Source organism: Ovis aries, chromosome 4 (assembly GCF_016772045.2).
Source record: "Ovis aries strain OAR_USU_Benz2616 breed Rambouillet chromosome 4, ARS-UI_Ramb_v3.0, whole genome shotgun sequence".
Taxonomy (NCBI): domain Eukaryota; kingdom Metazoa; phylum Chordata; class Mammalia; order Artiodactyla; family Bovidae; genus Ovis; species Ovis aries.
In genome coordinates, this window is record NC_056057.1 from 107,088,071 (window position 1) to 107,105,981 (window position 17,911).

At 49.3% G+C, this 17,911-nt stretch overlaps 1 long non-coding RNA gene and 2 gene segments (V, D, J or C); all 3 read left to right on the plus strand.

The window, feature by feature from the left end:
- The first annotated feature begins 884 nt into the window (after window positions 1-884).
- LOC121819517 (T cell receptor beta variable 9-like) lies at window positions 885-1,498 on the plus strand. The segment is given in 2 exon segments: window positions 885-981; window positions 1,095-1,498. Coding segments are annotated over 2 exon segments (471 nt in total).
- Window positions 1,499-2,700: 1,202 nt separating this feature from the next.
- LOC121819459 (T cell receptor beta variable 6-1-like) lies at window positions 2,701-3,278 on the plus strand. The segment is given in 2 exon segments: window positions 2,701-2,835; window positions 2,923-3,278. Coding segments are annotated over 2 exon segments (390 nt in total).
- An 11,058-nt stretch (window positions 3,279-14,336) lies between these two features.
- Window positions 14,337-16,930, plus strand: LOC132659773 (uncharacterized). The gene is made up of 2 exons (XR_009600553.1): window positions 14,337-14,726; window positions 14,861-16,930. It is a non-coding gene; the product is annotated as an uncharacterized LOC132659773 (long non-coding RNA).
- The last annotated feature ends 981 nt before the right edge of the window (window positions 16,931-17,911 follow it).

Genomic DNA, 17,911 nt, shown 5'->3' on the forward strand with positions numbered 1-17,911 from the left:
GGTTGAAAGTGTGGCTGCTATAGCTGTTTCTAAGTCACGTCAGTCAGGTCTGACTCTGTGCAACCCCATAGACAGCAGACCACCAGGCTCCCCCATCCCTGGGATTCTCCAGGCAAGAACACTGGAGTGGGTTGCCATTTCCTTCTCCAACGCATGAAAGGGGACAGTAAAAGCGAAGTCACTCAGTCATGTCCGACTCTTCCCGACCCCATGGACTGTAGCCTACCAGGCTCCTCTGTCCATGGGATTTTCCAGGCAAGAGTACTGGAGTGGGGTGCCATTGCCTTCTCCATGACAGTGGGGAGTGCAGGGAATTTGTATTCTTGTTTTAGTTGAAAGGCACAAATCCACGAAACCATTGGAGGCACTGTGGGCCCATGGTAAGCAGGGTGTACTCGGAGGGGTTGAGAGCTACCTTGGAGAGGGCAGCTTAGGGGAACCTTGGCTACATGCCTGCATCAGAAAGCAGGATTGAGTTCCCTGAGTGGTCCAGGGACACACATGGAATGGGGACATGCCTGGAGCCTCGGGATGTGCCCAGGGGACCTTCTCCTGGAGCAGCATGGGGAGTGGAGGGTGAGGGATGAGTGTGTCTGGTGAGGGAGGGGTGATGAGCCTCAGGCAGGGACAGGAAGAGAAGAAAAAGCCATGTGATGGGCATATGGGGAGCTGGGGACAGTGCTCACCTCACACCCACCCTTTGCTGGGGGCTGTGCAGGACAGGGAAGGGCATAGAGGAGCCAGCCCTGGGTCCTGCCAAGGGGTCCAGGGGACAGAGGCAGCCTGCAGAGACACAGAGCAGTGACGTCATAGGCAAATGCTCCAATCAGGGAACAGGAGGGTCAGCACTCTACACCACTCACCCCGGGAGCCACGCCCCCAGCCAGCAGTTGTCTTGGGTTCCTGATGCTGCCATGGGCTCCAGGTTCCTCTGTTGTGTGACTCTGTGCCTCCTGGGAGCAGGGGATTCCTGGACACAGTGTGGAAGCTTCTGAGATATCTTTGTATCCGTGAGATAGAAGTCTGGTGATGAGTCCTGCAGCAGGAGGTTTCCCTGTGCTCTGCTCTCAGCTTCCTTGTCTCCTCCCCAACAGGCCTGGTGGATTCTGGACTCAGCCTGACCCCCAAGTACCTGATCAAATCAAGGAAAGAGCAACTGACTCTGAGATGTTCCCCTGAATCTGGATACCGCTCTGTGTACTGGTACCAACAAGCCCTGGGCCAGGGCCCCCAGTTCCTTGTTCAGTATTATGACGGGGAAATTTATCAAAAAGGAAACTTATCAGATCGAGTCTCAGGAAAACAGTTCAGTGATGCTTGCTCTGAGCTGAGTTTGATCCCCTTGGAGCTGACGCCCTCAGCCGTGTATCTGTGTGCCAGCAGCCAAGACACTGCCCTGCATGATCAGGTGCCTCTGGGCCAAAAACACTCCTGCCCCAGCTCAGGAAGTGGTGCCCAGTGTGCCAGCTGCCAGCCTGCCAGGCCCAGTCTCCGGTAGAGTGAGAGAGTTTCCCAGATATTTACTTCTTGGTACGTTTTAATGCTCACTAAAGGCATCAAAATAAGTATCATTATAACAGTACATCTGAGGGGTCGTGAATTGCCCAGATCTCTTATTTCATAAGTGTTAAAGCTAGCATTCCAGCGCAAGTTTGTTCTCTATACCTGTGGTCCCTTCGCTCATGCAACTATTTCTGTATAAGCAAGTTACATATACCTGTTGTGTTATGTGTCACAAGATACAATTTGGGGCTCTATGATATGAATTGCTACTCAATGAATGGCAGCCACACTTCACAAGGAGGTATTCCCATGGGAGCAATGTCTCAAAACATACTGAGCATTTTCCGTTTACCCCGGCGTCTGCACCTCCCTCCACGTCCCTCCTACATCAGTACTGCTTTGTGCCAAAACGTCATCCTGTGCTGGGCACACAACTTCTCTCCACACAGAACGGTGGGTCACCGGCCTGAGGGGCCTCTTCTTGCTCCCTTTCTGCCAACACGGGGAACACGGGCTGTGTGAACATGAAGGAGCTGTACCTACGTTTGACGGGTGGACCGTCTGTCAGTGAATTGATTAGAAACAGACCAAACAAATTCCTCAAATGTTAATGAGCCTGCAATGAGGTTGGGAGCAGACACCTGGACAGACATGGTAGGTGGAGGGACATTCTCAGGACTACTGTCAATGTTGCGGAAACGGAGGCTTGAAGTGGTCCTGTTGCTGCTGCTAAGTCTCTTCTATCGAGTCTGACTCTGTGGGACCCCATAGACAGCAGCCCACCAGGCTCCCCTGTCCTTGGGATTTTCCAGGCAAGAGTACTGGAGTGGGGTGCCATTGCCTTCTCTGCTTGAAGTGCTCTTGGGACACATATCATAAAGGACAGCAGCACGCCAGAAGGATTCCCCAGCATGCAAAATTCCAGAAATATGCAGATAATTACAAATAATATGCATGTTAATGAAGACTTCTCTCTGTACTAGAACATACAAATAGGTTAATCACTTTAACATTTACGGAAAAAAATCTTTACCATTTACAGAAAGGTTATAGCAATGTGTGAGGCTTGTGTCCATTGATCTCGATGGTTCTCCACGTTGTGAAATGTTCACTCAGGTTCATTTCTCATTTGAGCCTGCAGGGGAAGAGGCGTGGCCCCTGAGTGACAGGTTGGCTCTTGGGCCTGGCAGGGACAGTGACATCTCAGAAGGACTCCCTGGAGAGCCCCTCTCCCTCTCATCCACACTCAGACGAGAGGGCCCTCCACCCACCCCGCCCCCGCCATGAGCCCCTGCCTCCTGGGCTGTGTGGTCTTCTGTCTCCTGCAGGCAGGTGAGTCCTGGGGGGCAGGGTCCCTGTCGGGGTCCCAGCACTAAGCATGTCCTCTGTGACTGCAGCATCGGTCCTCCTTTTCCACAGGGGCGGTCCATGCTGGTGTCACTCAGGACCCCAGATTCCAGGTCATGAGGACAGGACAGAATGCGACACTGAACTGTACTCAGGATTTGGGTCATGACCGCATGTACTGGTACCGACAAGACCCGGGACACGGGCTGAGGCTGATCTATTACTCAGCTGGGCCTCTCAGCACAGAGAAAGGAGATGTACCCGATGGGTACAGAGTCTCCAGATCAAGCAAACAGAACTTCCCTCTCACGCTGGAGTCTGCCAGCCGCTCCCAGACATCTGTGTACTTCTGCGCCAGCAGTTACTCCACGGCACTGCACAATCACTTCCTCTCTGTGCAAAAAGACAGATGAGGGCCCCATGCGGGCTCCTAGCACCAGGAGCCTCAGGGCTTTGCAGACCATGTGTCTGCAGTGTGTCCCTGGGTGTGTGGACTCGGTTGGCCTGAGCCTCACTCCCGGGCCTCGAGGCCGTGTGTCCTCCATTGATCTCTGTCTTTCCTCTGCATCCTCCTTGTGAACCAGGAAGATGCTTCTCCAGCTCAGATTCCTAGTCATCACCTGAGCCTGAGACCTAGGAGGAAGGTTGTTTGTAAGTTAGATACATCTAGACACTCTTGTCTCACCTCAGGCAGCTCATTTCTATCTTTCTGGAAGGTTCTCCCCCAGCCTGGCTCTCACCTGGTCTCTGCTCTTGTCCACCTTTCCCAGGCAGGCAGGATATTCCTCTCCCCACCTCCCTGCATCAGCTCCCTGGCCCTCTCTACCACAGCCACAAGCTCCCCTCTCATCTAGATCAGGTCCCTTCCCAGGTCACAGGGAGTCTTCTAAAGTGGCCACACCATGTGGTCTGTTTTGAGCAACATGTATGGACTCATGCAAAAGAAACAAACTTTAGTTGATTGCATATCATCCAGAAACTCACGTGAGCCCATCTGAAGGAGGACAGATTATCTTTGTGTGTTCTCGACATGCACCAACCGCCCCCCAGCATCCTTAGCATGTCACCTAACCTAGGCCAGGTTGGTACCCCCTGCACCCTCATCAAAATCTTCTCAAAGTCAAAATATATCCTGTATCGCCCCCATTATATCATGATTTTATAAGTGCAGAAATAATTGAGTCCACATTTATAAAAAACTTCTTTATAAAAAGTATTACATGGAATTTGATAATGCTTAATTTAAATAGGAAATCTCAACATATATGCCTCTGATTAATCAGAAGTAGTTATGAAGACATGTTTGCAGGCAGATTCACTTGAGATCCTCTGAGCATTTATTTTATGATCATGTATTTCCATCTTTAACTAACTACCATCATTGTGCTGGTGAAGCAATTATTTCCTTCTTAGGAAAAACGGTCAGATCATACAGTCTTCTACCTCCAGAGGCTAAGAGCGGATTTGAAAATCAACCCTAATCAGCCAGGCTAGGAAGGCAGTAGAAGCGCTGTGTGTGTGTTTGTGTGCTCAGGGTGTGGGACTTTTGTACCCTTGGTTTAAACAGATGCTGCTAATCCATGAGGCCCTCGCCCTTTGACCACTTGGAGGCACTGTGTTTCCATGGTAAGCGTGGTGTTTTGGGGAGGGCTTGAGAGTCACCCTGGGGAGGGCAGCTTAAGGGAACCTTGGCTACATGCCTGCACCTGGGAGCAGGTTTGAGTTCCCTGAGTGGTCCTGGGACACACCGAGCCAGCACAGACTCCTCACTGCCCAGGGGAGTGGGTACCTACCTGGAGTTTCAGGATGTGCCCAGGGGGCTGTCTCCTGGAGCAGCATGGCAAGGGGAGGGGGAGAGGCTGGGGTATCTGGTGAGGGCTGGGTGATGAGTGTCAGGCAGGGTCAGACAGAGCAGAACAAGACATGTTGTGGGCACATGGACCAGGGGATAAAACTCACCTCACACCCATCCTTTGCTGAGGGGCTGTGCAGGACAGGGAATGGCATAGAGGAGCCAGCCCTGGGTCCTGCCAAGGGGTCCAGGGGACAAGGGCAGCCTGCAGAGACACAGAGCAGTGATGTCATAAGCAAATTCTCCAATCAGGGGACAGGAGGGTCAGCACTTTACACCACTCACTCCAGAAGTCCCACCCCCAGCTAGCAGCAGCCTTGGGTTCAGGACGCTGTCATGGGCTCCAGGCTCCTCTGCTCTGTGACTCTCTGCCTCCTGGGAGCAGGTGAGTCCTGGACACAGTGTGGAAGCATCTGAGATGTCTTTGCCTCCCTGAGATTGAAGCCTGGTGATGAGAGCTGCATCAAGAGACTTCCCCTGTGCTCTGCCCTCAGCTTCCATCTGTCTCTTTCCCAACAGGGCTGGTGGATTCTGGGGTCACTCAGACCCCCAAATACCTGATCAAATCAAGAAAGCAGGAAGTGACTCTGAGATGTTCCCCTGAATCTGGACCCCGCTATGTATCCTGGTACCAACAGGCCCTGGGACAGGGCCCCCAGTTCCTTGTTCAGTATTATGATGGGAAAGTGCATATAAAAGGGAACATGCCAGGTCGATTCTCAGGTGAACAGTTCAGTGACTCTCGCTCTCAGATGAACCTGAGCTCCTTGGAGCTGACAGACTCAGCCGTGTATCTCTGTGCCAGCAGGCAAGACACAGCCTTGCGTGATCAGGTGCCTCTGGTACAAAACCCCTCCTGCCCCAGCTCAGGAAGTGGTTGCCAGGAATCGACTGCCAGCCAGTGAGATTCAGACACTGATAGAGTGGACAGCCTTTCCTAGACATTCTTTCCTGAAATTTTTTAATGCTCACAATGCTATTGCAAGATAAGTATTATTTTATCTGCTTATTTATCTAAGGGGAAGTGACCTGCCCAGATCTCATATTTCTTAACTGTTAGAGCAAGGAAGGCTACTCGAGCTTGTCCTTATCACTTGTGGTCCTCACCACGCCCCCCAACTGACCCCTGCAAGAATGATGCGTCACCCAGACCCGTGACGTGTGGTCGTACTCCAGGGAAACCAGCACATCAGGAGGTCACCACAGGTCCACAGTCAGGTAACCAGGAATAGCTACATAATTTTTAGGGTCCCTGCTTTCAAACACCACTTAGAATCTGCAGAGAGCGGAGCACTGCAGCAAGTGTGGAGGCCTGCTATGTGTGGAATGAGGCACAACAAGATAAGAGTTGAGAAGCTCTATGATATTGTTACTCAGTTAATGCAATCCCCACTTCACAAGGAGGCATTCCCATGGAATGGATGTCTCACGTAAAATCAGAGCATTTTTCCTTTAACCTGGAGCCTCCACCTCTCCCTGCATCCCTCCCACATATGCGTTCCTCTGTCATCTGCTTGTGTATGTGTGTGCTTAGTCGCTTCAGTCGTGTTCGACTCTTCGTGACCCCACAGACTGTAGCCATTCAGGCTCCTCTGTCCATGGGATTCTCCAGGCAAGAATGGTGGGGTGGGTAGCCATGTCCTCCTCCAGGGGATCTTCCCAACCCAGGGATCAAAACTACATGTTTTATGTCCCTGCATTGGCAGGCACATTCCCTACCACTCTCACAATCTGAGAGAAGCCCAGGTCATCCATGGTGCTGGGCAACTGGCTTCTCTCCACAAAGATAGGCGAGTCCCAATCTTTAGGTGGTTCTGCTTGCTGCTCCCCCTCCCACTTCAGAAACTGCAAGCACTGCGTGCAGTGATCAGGATGGGAATGCAGACGCATCTGGCAGGTGACCCGTCTGTTGGTGAATTGATAAGAAATAGAGCCAAAGATTCCTCAAGTGTGGGTAAGTCTGACCTGCCATTGCAGAACCAGATCCCAAAAGAATCATTGCTGGTAGAAAGAAGGACACCAACAGGACTGTGGTTAATTAATGAAAGTAGAAACAGACACTTTCCCAGGTGGGGCTAAAGTGAAAGAAAGAAAGAAAGAGTATAGAACAGTCTTTTGGACTCTGTGGGAGAGGGAGAGGGTGGGATGATTTGGGAGAATGGCATTGAAACATGTATAATATCATATATGAAACAAATCACCAGTCCAGGTTCGATGCAGGATACAGGATGCTTGGGGCTGGTGCACTGGGATGACTCAGAGGGAGGGTACAGGGAGGGAGATGGGAGGGGGGTACAGGATGGGGAACACGTGTACACCCGTGGCGTGAATGTTGATGTATGGCAAAACCAATACAATATTGTAAAGTAATTAGCCTCTGATTAAAATAAATAAATTTAAATTTTAAAAAAAAAGAAAGGAAGAAAGTGAAGTTGCTCAGTCGTGTCTGACTCTGTGATCCCATGGACTGTAGTCTACCAGGCTTCTCTGTCCGTGGGATTTTCCAGGCAAGAGTCCTGGAGTGGGTTACCATTTCCTTCTGCAGGGGAACTTCCTAATTCTGCCTGCCAATGGGGGAGATGTAAGAGACTTGGGTTCAGTCCCTGAGGCTGGAAGATCCCTGCAGGAGGAAATGGCAACCCACTCCAGTATTCTTGCGTGGAGAATCCCATGGACAGAGGGGCCTGGTGGGCTACAGTCCACGGGTTGCAAAGAGCCAGACACGACTGAGCAACTAACACTTACCTAGACACTTGAAGATGTATTTGGTATTCATGAGTCATAAAGGGCAGCAGGAAGCCCAAAAGATTTTCCTGAGATTCAACATTACAGAAATATGCAGGTAAAAGTAATATACGTACGAATGAAGAATTATCTCTAGAAAAAGTACATAAAGTTGCAAACTGTTTACAGAAAGGTTACAACAACTTGTAAGGCTCAAGTCCATTGAGCTGGATGGATCTCCGTGTTGGGAACTGTTCACTTAGGTTCATTTCTGATTTGAGCCTCTGGGGGAAGAGGCGTGGCCCCTGAGTGACAAGTCGGCTCTGGGGCCTGGCAGGGACAGTGACATCTCAGAAGGACTCCCTGGAGAGCCCCTCTCCCCTCTCATCCACACTCAGCCAAGAGGGCCCTCCGCCCGCCCCGCCCCCGCCATGAGCCCCTGCCTCCTAGGCTGTGTGGTCTTCTGTCTCCTGCAGGCAGGTGAGTCCTGGGGGGCAGGGTCCTCTTCGGGGTCCCAGCACTAAGCATGTCCTCTGTGACTGCAGCATCGGTCCTCCTTTTCCACAGGGGCGGTCCATGCTGGTGTCACTCAGGACCCTAGATTCCAGGTCGTGAGGACAGGACAGAGCCTAACACTGAAATGCACTCAGGATCTGAACCACGACAGCATGTACTGGTACCGACAAGACCTGGGACACGGGCTGAGGCTGATTCATTACTCATCTTTCACTGACGCCACTTATAAAGGAGACATGCCTGATGGCTACAACGTCTCCAGATCAAGCACAGAGAACTTCCCTCTCACGCTGGAGTCTGCCAACCGCTCCCAGACATCTGTGTACTTCTGCGCCAGCAGTACTCCACAGAGGTGCAGGGTTACCTCCTCTCTGTGCAGAAAGATGGGGGAGGCCCTTGTAGGCTCCTTTCACTGGGAGTCTCAGGGCTTTGCTGCCCCATGCCTTCAGTGTGACCCTGGGTGTGTGGTTTGTGCTGGCCCAGACCTCACTCCAGGCCTTGTCCACCATCCATCTCTGTCTTTCTCTGCATCCTCCCTGTGAGCCAGGAAGATGCTTCTCTAGCTCCGACTCCTGGTCATCACCTGAGCCTGAGACCTCTAGGAGGGAAGGCTGTGGGAAATCAAATACATCTAGACCCTCTTGTCTCTCCCTGGGCATCTCATTGCTGTCTTTCTGAAACTGTTCATCAACCTGGCTTTCACGCGGTTTCTGATGTTGCCCATCTTTCCAGAGGGGGCAGGGTGTTTCCACCCTTCATCTCTCTGGCCTCAGCTCCCCTGTTCTCTCTTCTCCAGTCACGCTGCTCCTCCCTCACCTGGGTCATGTCCCTTCCCATCTCAGAGACACCAAAGATGCATCCTATGCCCTGTGGAGGGGTCCTGCCTTTCCTAGTGATTAACTCCTACCTGTGATCCCATTCAAGGTCCCACTGTGTGGTCAGGCACGTCCAGGTACACCTGTTTCCCAGATGAACTGTGAGCACAGGTGGGATGTCTTTCTTCTGACTTTTGAGTCCTAGATTGTGGACTTTTCTCTCCTGGATGTGGTCTCCGTCTACTCAGAAGCAGGGCTCTGTCTCCCGTGCATGTCTCCTCCTCGAGCTCCTGTGATGATGGGGCTGCATGGGTGCTGGGACAGCTGATCAGTGTAACAAGACCAGTGGAGACAGTGGGATGTAGCATCACCTCTGAGGACCCTCCTGGATCGGGGTCAGTAAAGACACAGAACTACAGAGCGTCCCCCTCCTGGACTCTACAGCCTTACTTCTTCCCCTCAGTCATTTCTGGTCCTGCTCCCTCCTCCCCCTGAAAGAGAGGATGTTTGTAATGACCGTTAGCCTGTGAACAAATGACTTTTGAACAAGCAGATGCTCTGATAGCAGTGAAAGTGAGAACTACATTGCTTTTGCAACATTGCCTCTTAGGTTTCCAGAAAAGCAGAGTTATTATTGTATTGATATATTACACACCAGTGTTTTAAAGGTCAGTGAAATTGGGTCTTCTGTGAAGAAGCTCTGAGGAACCTGTGTTTTAATGAGTGGTGACTTAGACGAATGTGAGGCTCTGCTGAGGGCTGTGGAGACGTGAAGCTGCATGGAGATTGAGGAACACAGACAGGGCCATTGGTCTGTGGCCTGCAGAAAGGAATAGAAGCTTCCAGCCCAGGTCTCTTCCCTGGGCATCATTTCATCCCTTGTGTCTCTGAATATGTCAGTGACTTCATCAGGCTTCTTGGGCCAAATCAAGTCGGCCCCTCCACTGCCCACCCTCGCCTAAGAAGTGAGCGCCGTGGAGCCTGTATGACTATGGGACCATGTGGCGGGGGTGCCGGACTGGATGATAAATAGGGGGACTCATGGGAGACCGTGATGTGCAGGTAAGGCAAAGAAGTCACTACCTGGTGTCTGGCTTTGGGGGCTTCCCAGGTGGGAATAATGGTAAAGAACCCACCTGACAACGCAGGAGACTTAAGACGCAGGTTCGATCTCTGTGTAGAGAAGATCCCCTGGAGCAGGGAATGGCAGCCCCCTCCAGTATTCGTGCCTGGGAAATCCCGTGGACAGAGGAGTCTGGGAGAATAGGGTCGCAAAAAGTCAGACACAACTGAAGGTGCTGTTGACCCTCTGAGTGCCCTGCAGGCAAGGGGAGATGGAGGATGAGAAGATTAATGTAGAGATGCAACGTGTGAGCCCTGCGGGAAGGCAGCCCTAAAACCCACACATTGCTGTGTTAAAAGGGGAGCTTGCAAGCGTGCTTGCTAAGTCACTTCAGTTGTGTCCAACTCTTTGCAATACTATGGACTGTAGCCCACCGGGCTCCTCTGTCTAAGGGATTCTCCAGGCAAGAATACTGGAAGGGGTTGCCGTGCCTTCCTCCAGGGGATCTTTCTGAACCAGGGATCTAAGCCACATTTCCTGGGGCTCCTGCATCCCTGGCAGATTCTTTACTGCTGAGACACTGGGGAAGCCCAAAAAAGGGGAGTTTATAAATATTTAAATTAGTCATCTATGTATACTATCAGGCTGGCCAATAAGTTCACTTGGGTTTCCTGTAACATTTTATGGAAAATCTTGGAATGTTTCGGCCAACCCAATGTACATTACATGTCTCTGAAGTCATGGGCGTTGACAGAGGCAGTGATGTCACCATGGGAAGTGCCCTATGGGGACAGGTGACGGCCCCCACCTCCTCTGCTCATGCTCACAAGGACCCTGAGTTGGTGAACTTCCCATTGCTGCTCTGTCCCTGCCATGGGCTCCAGGCTTCTCTGCTGGGCGACCCTCTGTCTCCTGGGGGTGGGTGAGTCCTCAGCAAACCAAGTGGTTCCAATGTATTTGTGTGTGGGGGGGTGGGGGGTGGGGATAAGGCTCTGCCTGACTGTCCTCCACTTCTGTCCCCACAGGTCACACAGGAGCTGGAGTAGTGTCCCAGTCCCCCAGGCACAGGGTCGCAGGGAGGGGCCAGAATGTGACTCTTAGGTGTGATCCAATTTCCGGTCATATTTCCCTTTATTGGTACCGACAGATGCTGGGGCAGGGCCCGGAGTTTTTGACTTACTTTCAAAACAAGCAAGAACTAGACAAATCAGGGATGCCTAAAAACAGGTTTTCTGCTAAGAGGCCTCAGAGCACGTACTCCTATCTGAATATCCAGCCAGCGGAGCCCGGGGACTCGGCCGTGTATCTCTGCGCCAGCAGCCCAACCACAGTGCGGCGCAGTCACCTCCTTCCTGTTCACAAACCTCATCCTTCTCTCTCCTTGCAGCTCCCAGAGCCTCTAAATAGGTTGTTTTTTTGCTTTCCACTCACCAATATGTGGCGCTAGTGGTAAAGAATTTCTGTGCAATGCAGAAGACCCTGGTTCCAGCCCTGGGTCAGTAAGATCCCCTGGAGAAGGAAATGGCCACCCACCCAGTATTCTTGTCTGGAAAATTCCCTGGACAGAGGAGTCTGATGGGCTATAGTCTACGTTGTCGTAAAGAGTAGGCACACCTGAGCACACACACACCCCCCCAACAAAAAGAGGTAGATTTGGACTCAGCTGTTCTTTGGACAGAAAGAGACCATGGATTAACTCCTGAGATACTGCAGCCATAAATGTTGGTGGATAGAAATCATTAAGGGTCACTGGGTTCCAGCAGTCTCAGGGCCAGCTCAGTGCTCCAAGGCACGGATCACAGGCTTCTACGGGACCTGCAGGCGTTTGCCCACACACGTGACTTCAGCTGCCTGTGTTTGTAGTGAGTTCCCCTGCGGTTGTTGTTGGCAACTGGAAAGTTTCCGACTACCTCCTCAGGCATATTCCTTCTTCTAAAGCCTCTCCCATCCCTGTCACAGGTGGCAATATCAGTAATGAACCCGACTGCCAATGCAGGAGGCTTAAGAGACTTGGGTTTGATCCCTTGGTTGGGAAGATCCCCTGGAGGAGGGCCTGCCACCCACTCCAGTATTCTTGCCTGGAGAATCCCATGGCCAGAGGGGTCTGGCAGGGTACAGTCCATAGCGTCACACAGAGTCCGACACGACTGAAGCAGCTGAGCACACACGTCCCTGTTACATTGCAAGTTTCCCACAACATAGCATCAAGCCTATCCTCCTGTTTGAAGTAAAATCCTTACTTACTGCTTCTGTGCCAGTCAGTTGACAAATACGGTGTCGAAAACAGTAAGACTTTATTTCCTTTGCCTCATTTAAGCAACCCACTTTCTCTATTTTGTTTTCATGTTTTCACTGCTGCAGTCCTGACAGACTAAAGCATACTTTCGCAACCTCTCCAGTTCCATCCTGATTCCCTGAATAAATCTGTTCTCTAGAGGTTGTTGTAATTCACACCCTAGGCTTTTGATTTGAAATAGTTTCACAGAGTCAGACATGACTGAAGCGACTTAGCATGCATGCATGCATTGGAGAAGGAAATGGCACCCCACTCCAGTACTCTTGCCTGGAAAATCCCATGGACGGAGGGCCTGGTGGGCTGTAGTCCATGGGGTCGCTAAGAGTCGGACATGACTAAGCAACTTCACTTTCACTTTTCACTTCCATGCATCGGAGAAGGAAATGGCAACCCACTCCAGTGTTCTTGCCTGGAGAATCCCAGGGATGGGGGAGCCTGGTGGGCTGCCGTCTATGGGGTCGCACAGAGTCAGACACAACTGAAGCGACTTAGCAGCAGCAGCAGCCCCGAGGTCTTTAGCTCAAGAAGACACGATATTTGCTAATGCCTCTATTCCTTTTTATGTGTTTGCTATATTATATATTGTTTTACATTTTGGTTATAAATATAAATACCTATATTGTAAGTAACACCTTCTATCCATCTTCACCCACAGATCAATCTATGAAATCTAAAGCCCTGGTCAGAGTGGATGTGATTATGGGTCATGGTTTCTGGGAATCCGAAGAGATAACCAGATAACTCTGGTGGGTAGGATGGTAAAGAACCCATCTGCAATGCAGAAGACCTAGGTTTGACCCCTGTCTTGAGAAGATCCCCTGGAGAAGGGAATGGCAACCCACTCCAGTATTCGTGCCTGGAGAATCCCATGGACAGAGGAGCCTGGCGGGCTACAGTCCTTGGAGTCCCAAAGAGTAGGACAGGACTGAGATACTAACACTTTCACTTTTCAAGAGGTAACCCAGCTGCAAGACTGGGATTGAATGGCATAGCCTCGGCCATGATAGGGGTACCCTGAGCCTTGCATAGCAGATAAAGGGAATGACAGTCGCCCTAAATCCACTAATTAGAAACTGTAGTCACTCAGGACACCAAGGTTCTTTCCCAAGAGCATGAGTGTCCAGAGGGGGTAGTTTTCCTGGTCTTTGTGGTATCAGCAAAGCTTTCCTGGCTCTGGGGAGCAAGGAAGGTCAGATACACACAAGAATTCCCTACTCTAGCAATCCCATTTGAAGGACTCCCTTTCCAGATTCTCATCTTCAATTTTTTCCCCCATTTTTCCCATCTTTGCCGCATGAACTTGGCAGATTCATCTTCCTTATAATGCTATGTTGTACCGCTGTTTTCATATCTTCCAATTCCACTGCTTCTTCCAGAACCATCTGTTCCCTCCCTGCTGCTCAAATTGGCACAGTGTTCAAGTTAATCATTTAGTGGAGACTGTTCCTGGCTGATCTCAATTCCATCCATCCTTATCTCCCCATGAGATACTGTTCCTCCGTGATGGCTTATGGCTTTATAAGATGTTCTTTTTTGTTCTTACATTCCAAGTTTACTTTTTATTCAGACACAATTGACCCCATCTCAAAGGCAATTTCATTATCTCCTCAGTCCTTTGCTGATCTATATTTTGGAGTTAACACTGATTGTCTTTTTTTGTTGTTGTTAGCAGTTTTGGTTTTCTTTAGTAATGAAGATAAAAGAATCTCCTTACACTTCAACTTCTGCGTTTCTCTTACTACCTTTAATAAACATTTTCTTTCATTTCTCCCATCCTATTCCTCTCCATTTCAGAAGACAGTTTTAAGAAGAAAGATCTCAGTTGGACTATAACTGCCAGATAATGACATAGAGGTTAAGTAGAATGAAGATTGCCTATTAAGTATGATAAATCAAAGGGATAGTTAGGGTTAGAATTAGTGTTGGGATTAGAATTGAAGGAAGTTGAGTATAAAATGTGATCACTCAGACATTTCCCAGCACCCCTTGGACCACTGCAAAAGAAACAATGGTGACGCTTCAGTTATTGGCCACAAGGTGGCACTGTGATGCCACTGAGATCTGAGGGGCTCTGGGCAGGATCTGGGAGAGAAACCTGGGAGGGAAAGTGTTAAGAAACAGGCAGGGATCCAGCACTAGGCAGCTGTTGAAGTTTTCAGTTATTTCCAGGCTACCTAACAACTATGGAAGAAGTGGGAGGCCCCTCTAAACCTTAATGAGATCAGCAGTTGAAGGGTTTGGGCAAAGCAGCTTTGATGTCAGGCAGGGCAGGTGCAGACAGAGGAGCAACTGTCTCAGAGGAATACCAGGGACCCAGGGGCTGAATCCATGCACCCAAAACTCAGTACACTGCAGCCCCGCCCATCTCCCCTGCAGCAACATCTAAGCCAGGAGGAGCTGATGTGCCTGAGCCAAGTCACAAGGAACCCTGGGAGAACCTGCAGGAGTCGGGGCCAGCATCCCAGGCAGGCCCATCTGGCCTTTGGAGAAGAGCCCCAGCTCCCTCTCTCAGCCCTGTGGATCAGAGCAGCTAGCAGGGACAGTCCTCCTCGCCCTGACCCTGCCGCGAGCCCCAGACTCTTTGCGTGAGTCTTCGTCTCCTGGCATCCGGTGAGTTCGGAGCTGGCTGAAACCTCTGCAGGGTTTGCAGAGTCCCAACTCCAAGCCATCCCTTTCCTTCTCAGACCCAGGTTACTCTTCTCACTGAGCCATATCTTTGCTGTGTGTATCTGCCTCTCCAACAGGACCGGTAGATGCGGCAGTCACCCCGAAACCAAGAGACCGTATTATACAAACAGGAAACAAGATGGTCCTCGAATGTTCTCAGCATATGAACCACTTGAGAATGTTCTGGAACTGGCAAGACCTGAGACAGGGGCTAAGGCTGATCCATTATTCAAAGCGGTGTCCGTGACACTGGCTGGGGTGGGGGTGGGGGTAACAGAGAGATACTGTATCCCTCTGAATTCGGAGCAAGGAGATTTTCCCCCTGACCCTGGAGTCGGCCAGGACCAACCAGACTTCCTTGCACCTCTGTGCCAGCAGCGAACCCACAGCGTGGCATAGCCTGCTGCTCTCTGCACAAAAAGGGCAGCCACAGGCATGAGGTGGACCCTTCTTCCTGAGGCCACGTCTCACCAGGGGAGAAAACTGCTCATTTTGGAGATCTCACGAGACTAGTGTGAACGGAGCTCCATCAGCATGAAGTGTGTGTGTGTGCTGTAATTCGAAAAGACACATGACCTCATTGTTCACTGCAGCACTATTTACAACAACCAAGACATGGGAGCCACCTAAATGTCCGTCAACAGATGCATAAATGAATGAAGATGAAGTTCATATATAAATAGAATATTACTCAGCCATAAAAAGAATGAAATGATGCCATTTGCAGCAACATGGATGGACCTGGAGATTATCATAACACGTGAAGTCAGACAGAGAAAGACAAATATATGATATCACTTTCACGGAATCTAAAAATGATATAAATGAATTTATTTACAAAACAGAGATCGACTCACAGACACGGAAACAATCTTATGGTTACCCGAGGGGATAGCAGGGTGGGAGAGAGATATATTAGGAGATTGGGCTTAACATATGCACACTGCTACGTATGAAATAGACAACAAGGACCACTGTACAGTGCATGAAACTATATTCTGTGTCTTGTAATAGCCGATAATGGAAAACAATCTGAAAAAGATTATATATATGCATATATAACCGAATCACTTTGCTGAACACCTGAAGCGAACACAATATTGTAAATTAATTATATCAATACTTCAATTTCAAAACAGTTTAAAAAAGTAAATTCAAATAGCACTTAGTGTTACATCTCTCAATTGAGAATATTCTGGTAATTGAGCAAAGCCAAGGAACAGCAGCATCCAACATGAAATTTCTATTTCTCTTTCTTTTTTTAAGCAGAAAGCACCCAGGCAGCTTTAAATTCCCTGAGTGATCTGAGCTCTCGCATCTTGAAACTGTTACATAAAACTGCTTGGGGCTCACTGAATACCAGGCAAGAATTCTCCAGAGGAAAAACAATCTCAGTAATAAATTATAAAACACACAAGTAAACAAAACACTTAGGAGAAATGTTAGTAGATGCGTCAAACAGCCGCCTTAAACCCCAAGATGATTTATATGCAGAATTATCAAAATTGGATGACAAACTAAGCCGCTCTTGTGGGCACAGGGCAGAATTTTGCATCTTCTCAGGTTACGAGGTCTTCTGAGGTCACAGAGACCATCTCACGCCTCAATATTTTATACATATGACTATTCCCATAGTCTCTTACTTGAGTGTGGTTCACTTCTAAGTTGAACTGCATGGAACACAAGCATAAAATTGTACATGACTCCCACTTGCATGCAGTTTGGTAATTTAGAAAGAACATTTTTATCATCCATTTGATTTGGATTAAAGTGTGTAAGTCTAATTTTTTCTTGTAAAATATAAAATTTTTATCAAGCAACAATTTCATTCACCCCTAGGCCGTATCCTTCCTTGACTCCTTACAGGTGGAAGTCCACACACAAAGGGCAGTTTCTTCACGTGGGATCCGTTGACTCCAAGACTGGGGGTTCACAGCTGGGTTTCACAGGAAGGGCAGACCCCAAGTGCTGCTCACCCCTTGACCTTCTGTGCCACATACACCCTGAGACAGGGGAATACCGGTTGACCCAGGACCTGATCAAGACAAGAGAGCAGGTTGCTTGCTGGGCAAAAACTCCACTCACCAATTGGCCAGTCTGCTGAAAGTCTAAATGGTGAAATTGACGAATAAACAATTTTGATAAGTTATGGTGTTTATAGCACTTCAGGATGCTTGGAATGATTCCAACAGTCTTTTGGGTTTTTTTTTCTTTTGAAGTTTTTGATTGGCTACAGCTTTCTTTCAGCCATTGATTCTCAGCTGTTTCTGGGCAACCTTGTCAGTCCAGTTTATTTTGAGGTCAAATTTGGATGTTGTATATTTCAGTCACTGAGGACTTCTCACGTTCTCAATATTTGATGCCTGTGATTGTTCTTGTCTTCTCTTATTTGTGTGGGGTTCACTTGTAAGGTGAGTTGCTTGGAATACAAGCAACAACGTGAACCCTTCTCCTGTGTAATTGTATATTTATGTTTTAGGAATACTTTAAGGTGTAATTAATAGGGAGAAAATGCTCTAATTAATATATATATAATGCTCTCAGTTCAGTTCAGTTCAGTTCAGTTGGGCAGTAGTGTCCGACTCTTTGCGACCTCATGAATTGCAGCATGCCAGGCCTCCCTGTCCATCACCAACTCCCGGAGTTCACTCAAACTCATATCCATCGAGTCGGTGATGCCATCCAGCCATCTCATCCTCTGTCGTCCCCTTCTCCTCCTGCCCCCAATCCCTCCCAGCATCAGAGTCTTTTCCAACGAGTCATCTATTCTCATGAGGTGGCCAAAGTACTGGAGTTTCAGCTTTACCATCATTCCTTCCAAAGAAAATCCAGGGCTGATCTCCTTTAGAATGGACTGGTTGGATCTCCTTGCAGTCCAAGGGACTCTCAAGAGTCTTCTCCAACACCACAGTTCAAAAGCATCAATTCTTCAGTGCTCAGCTGTCTTCACAGCCAACTCTCACATTCATACATGACCACTTGAAAAACCATAGCCTTGACTACATGGACCTTTGTTGGCAAAGTAATGTCTCTACTTTTGAATATGCTATCTAGGTTGGTCATAACTTTCCTTCCAAGGAACTAGTGTCTTTTAATTTCATGGCTGCAGTCACCATCTGCAGTGATTT